This window comes from Camelina sativa, chromosome 5 (assembly GCF_030686135.1).
Source record: "Camelina sativa cultivar CO46 ecotype springtype chromosome 5, ASM3068613v1".
Classification (NCBI taxonomy): domain Eukaryota; kingdom Viridiplantae; phylum Streptophyta; class Magnoliopsida; order Brassicales; family Brassicaceae; genus Camelina; species Camelina sativa.
The window spans coordinates 3,897,286-3,902,241 of NC_141884.1; the positions used below are offsets into that span (position 1 = coordinate 3,897,286).

At 32.4% G+C, this 4,956-nt stretch overlaps 1 protein-coding gene across 1 annotated transcript; it reads left to right on the plus strand.

Annotated features, from left to right (window-relative positions):
• Nucleotides 1-2,931: 2,931 nt before the first annotated feature.
• LOC104785356 (uncharacterized) lies at nt 2,932-3,844 on the plus strand. The gene has a single exon (XM_010510553.2). It carries the CDS (start codon nt 3,070-3,072, stop codon nt 3,658-3,660), a length of 591 nt encoding a protein of 196 aa, XP_010508855.1. The 5' UTR covers nt 2,932-3,069; the 3' UTR covers nt 3,661-3,844.
• Nucleotides 3,845-4,956: the final 1,112 nt, after the last annotated feature.

Here is a 4,956-nt window from a genome sequence, read left to right on the forward strand (position 1 = left end):
CTTGGTTTATTTACTATATCGAGAAAGTACTAAATGCCACTTGTCGAAGGAAGGTTGAAGATTGGGATCAGAGTAGATGGCTGGATTGAGTTTCGTTTCCCCTTCACTTTGATACGCGATTTCTCTTTCCATAGATTACTGATTCACAAATCACAATCAATATTTCGATGCTGTAAGCAAGTGGAGTTTGTATACAAATGATTTACTATGAACATTACTTTTAACCATATATAAAATTTCACTTATGCTTGTGGATGTTTTTTTCTCTCACTTTTAGATATGTACAAAACCGAGTTTTATATGACCGACCAATCAAACCTAATTGGTTAGTATAGAGTAACGCACATTCTTCAGCTACAACTTTTAGAGATATATATTTGGCTATAATGCTTTCAGTTCCATGCATGTTGGTCTCACGTTTTCCCTCAAAAGACCCCCTTCTTTCCTCCCTTTTAATGGGTTAATCTTGATTGCCTTATTTCCTACTAACACATTTGATACATGGATTTGTAATATTTGCTTCAGATCACATATTCCTCTTTGGAAAAGAAAAAAAATCAAGACGTAACAGACTAATAATGCATATAGACAAAAACTTGTACACTCATCAGCTATTCAATCAAAGCAATTCAATTAAACTACAAAAGTTCAGAAAATTAAAAAAATATAGAACAAAGGATTTTATGTTGGTCTCTCCCAATCCATCCCATTCCACCGTGTCGGCTGCTCTCCATCCAGGCTGCATCCCCTTCTATTTGATTTCCCACTTATGTCTATGAATCGGTACCATCATGTTCTTCAATAAACGACAGCGAAAACGAAGTCGATGTGGTGAAACAGGTGATAATAATATCTTACTTTTTGATGTTCTCTTCTTTATGTTAAACACTAATTTTATAAATTTCTTGCATTTTCTTTTTTTTTTGGCAGATTCCACTCAAAGTAACTGTTATACATTATGTTTTTAAAAAGTTGTATATACAGATTAGAAAGTCATCAAAGACTAAATAAGTTACCTTTAGTAGATCTTTTCTTTCTAACTTGACTTGTCATTTGGTCGTGCTTACGCTTTCTAGAATTTAATTTTGTGTTGTCACAAGTATGTCTGGCTTTTTCTTCGGCACTCTCTATTTCCATGCTCATTTGTAATATTTCTATATATTATCAAAATGTTTGATACCCAGAAAGTATAAGAAATTATAATTTAACTAAAATTTTAAAAAACTTTATTTACAAAAAATGTTAACTAACCTAGATCATGAACATCTAATGGGAAAAAATAACATTTATACCATGTTTGTTAGAAAAAATAAATAGGTTAAAATAAGAACATATATAAAATTATAATTATACCATGTTTGTTAAAAAAATTTGGCTTATCCGTAGCTCTAGCATCACTGCATATTATCATGCCTCTCGTATCTTGGTTTTGGTTTTTCCAAAAAGTTAAAAAATAAAATCTGCACATTGAGAATCAAAAACATTAGCTATGCAAAAAATATGGCATACGTACTTAATAACATTAGCCATGCAAAAACATGAAAACCGGAAAGGCTAAAAATTTTGAAGAGACTAAAAGTTAACAAAACTAAGATTAATGTATGAACTTAATAGTGTCGACTAACAGTAATAATAATCTAACCGAGAAACACTACAGGTCATTCGCAGCAAAAATATTAAATTACTTTGAATTAGAGATTGATGTTTGAAAGTTAAGAAAATACTTCAATAATACAATTCTTTAGTACTCAGAAAACAATTTTTCGAAACTTGTTTATGTAGTCAAGAAAAGTTTATATATAATAAACAAAGAGATGTAAGACATAGATGTGTGAAATGTAAAGGTGTAAAAATTAATAGATGTGAAACATGGAGGTACAACAAAGAGGTGTAACACATAAAGGTGTGAAATTAAAAGGTGTAAAAATTAATGGATGTAATTTTTGAAACCAGAAGGTACAACAAAGAGATGCAAAGACTAAGAGGTGTGATTTAAAAGGTGTAAAAATTAATGGATGTGATTTTTGAAACCAGGAGGTACAACAAAGAGATGCAAAGACTAAGAGGTGTGATTTAAAAGGTGTAAAAATTAATGGATGTGATTTTTGAAACCAGGAGGTACAACAAAGAGATGCAAAGACTAAGAAGGTGTGATTTAAAAGGTGTAAAAATTAATGGATGTGATTTTTGAAACCAGGAGGTACAACAAAGAGATGCAAAGACTAAGAGGTGTGATTTAAAAGGTGTAAAAATTAATGGATGTGATTTTTGAAACCAGGAGGTACAACAAAGAGATGCAAAGACTAAGAGGTATGATTTAAAAGGTGTAAAAATTAATGGATGTGATTTTTGAAACCATGAGGTACAACAAAAAGATGTAAAGACTAAGATGTGTGACTTTTGAAAGATGGGGGTGCGACGAAAAGACACGATTAATAATTTTAAACCGTTGGATTAAAACTGGAACTAATCTCATCCGTTGGATTAAAAATTGACACAAAAAAGTGGGTTTACTATTATATATAGATATGCACAAGTAAGTTTTTTTTTTGTTTCTTGTCAAAAAATTATCTGAATACAGAATTGGTGTAGTTATAACATTTAAGTCGTGTACACATTGATCAGTATTATCGCCCCACTCATTTATTATCTAACCATTTTCTTGGCCCTCTTCTACAATTATTTTGTAGTATCTTATATATATGCCATATGCATCCATGTGAAGTTTACCAAAATACAAAAATAATACAGAAAATACAAAAGAGGAAAACAGATTAAAATAATAAGCCACATGACATGTGCAGCTGTGCTTACACTCCATGCAAAAGAAAGAAGAGAGATCCTTTAATTCTTCCGCAAACTTCTCCTACACTAACAAAGCATCACTTTATCCAAAAATAGATGCGCTTTTGTCTCCTCTTTTCATATCTGAAGAAGCTTCGTCGTCTTCGGATCTAGCATTTTCTTTTTTTCTTCATTTTAGGTTTAATTCTGATAAAAAGCTGCTGACTCGAAGACATTATCCAGAGAAAGAGAAGTGTTTTTGGTTGTGTGCAGAAAGAGCATTAAATGAAGACAATGTCAGAAAGATCAGAAGACAACACAAATGGAGTCAAATCTTCAAAGGTTATCGTAAAGGAGAGCTCTCAGGTCAATTCATCGTCAAGAATCTATTACTACGGCGGAGCCTCCGTGCCGTTTTTATGGGAGACACGGCCAGGGACACCAAAACACCCTCTTTACTCTGAATCGTTTCGTCTTCCACCGTTAACGCCACCTCCCTCGTACTACTCATCATCCTCCTCCGGGAACAAACAGAGTAAAACGAGAACGAAACAAACTCGATTCGTGAAGACTCTGTTGTCACGTCACGTGTCGCGTCATTCGTTTTCTTGGTCGTCTACGTCTTCATCTTCTTCCTCTTCGTATTCTTCTTCGTCTCCTCCGTCTAAAACAGAGCATCGTCCCAAAAAATGTTACCTTTCTTGCTCGAGATCTTACGCTAAGGAGGATGACGAGGAAGAGATTAGGTCGTCGTCTCCGACGTCGACGTTGTGTACTTATAAAAGAGGGTTTAGTTCATCTATGGGAAGTGTGAAGAGAGCTTTGTGTTCTGTTCTTAGCCATGGATCTAGTCGTAAAGATCTTAGATTGATGTAACAGTTTATTCCATGTTGTTCTTATTTCGATTGTTGTCATTAAAAAAGAAAAACAGGATCTTGTGTTTTAAGATCCGTTTTTTTTTTTTTTTTTTTTGTATGTTTTGGCTTTCGCCTCTTTGAACACATATATTAGTGTTTGATTGTGTTCATTGTTCAATGCTTAACAATGTCATGTTTAGATCTATCTTTGGTTGCTCTCTCTTTTGAATTTTGTATTTGAACGGGTCTTTTAGTACGCTTATTAAAATTCTAATGATCGATAGTGAAATTATTTGTTTTGAAAATTTGAAAATTTAGACTTTAAATTGTGATTAGTCAACGACAAACTTTATCTAAACTCTACACGAAGATATGTGAGGGATTTAACTGACCATGTGCCAGCATTTATGGGCTCTATTCAGTGTATTATTTTATTTTTTGTCTCGTTTATTCGTTTTATTCCACTTTCTAGATTAAAACTTGAATTTGAAAATAATAAGAACTAAGATTTCTAGTAAACCAAAATAAAAACAAAAATTTTAACCATCAAACCAGAAAAATACAGATGATATAAACAAAAGGATAAACAAGACTACCACCAGTCTATCACGACAAATGAATGTGTATATATGTTATTACTATCTTTACACCATTTTTAAAGATGTTAAAATTAAAATTTCAAATCTATCCTTCATAAATATAGAGGAGAAATTTAAGACGGGTAGGAGTTAATAGATGTTCAAGAAGATGTGCAGGTATGACATTTAATAACTTTGAAGTGATTTTCCTAAAAAGAAGATTTTCCTTAGAATATGCAACTTTTTGGGTGTGAAAAAACTCAAAAATTTTAATATCTTCAGGTAGTTATTGTGAAAAAAAAGAAGATGAGGTTCCCAAGCTCACGAACCATGGGTCTATCTCTTTACCATAAAAGGAAAGAATTGTCGGATGTACGAAAACTATTTGGGACAAGGTATCTTTGAAATAACGGATTCACTGTAAGCTGTAAGAAATCAGTGAAGTAAATTTTTAACAAGAAGAACAATTATTGACAGCACTGACCACTCGTGCGCACGTGGTTGAAGTTTTGATGGATCATCTAATTGGTGAAGTCTTTAAGTGTCATCATTCATTGAAGGGGCATAGGAGTTGGTGGCAGAAAATAACTAAGGAAAATTAGTTGGTAGGAGTAATTAAGGCTTGCATATTTGTTTTCTTTAGAAAATAAAATCTTTGGCTATTATGGTTACTACAAATGATTTTTGTAAATATATATCTTTTTCTTTTGAAAACTATTGAATCACAGAGACTATAA

Bases quoted from the DNA above. Each gene is read 5' to 3' on its own strand.
- LOC104785356 (XM_010510553.2), top strand. From the start codon at position 3,070: ATGAAGACAATGTCAGAAAGATCAGAAGACAACACAAATGGAGTCAAA.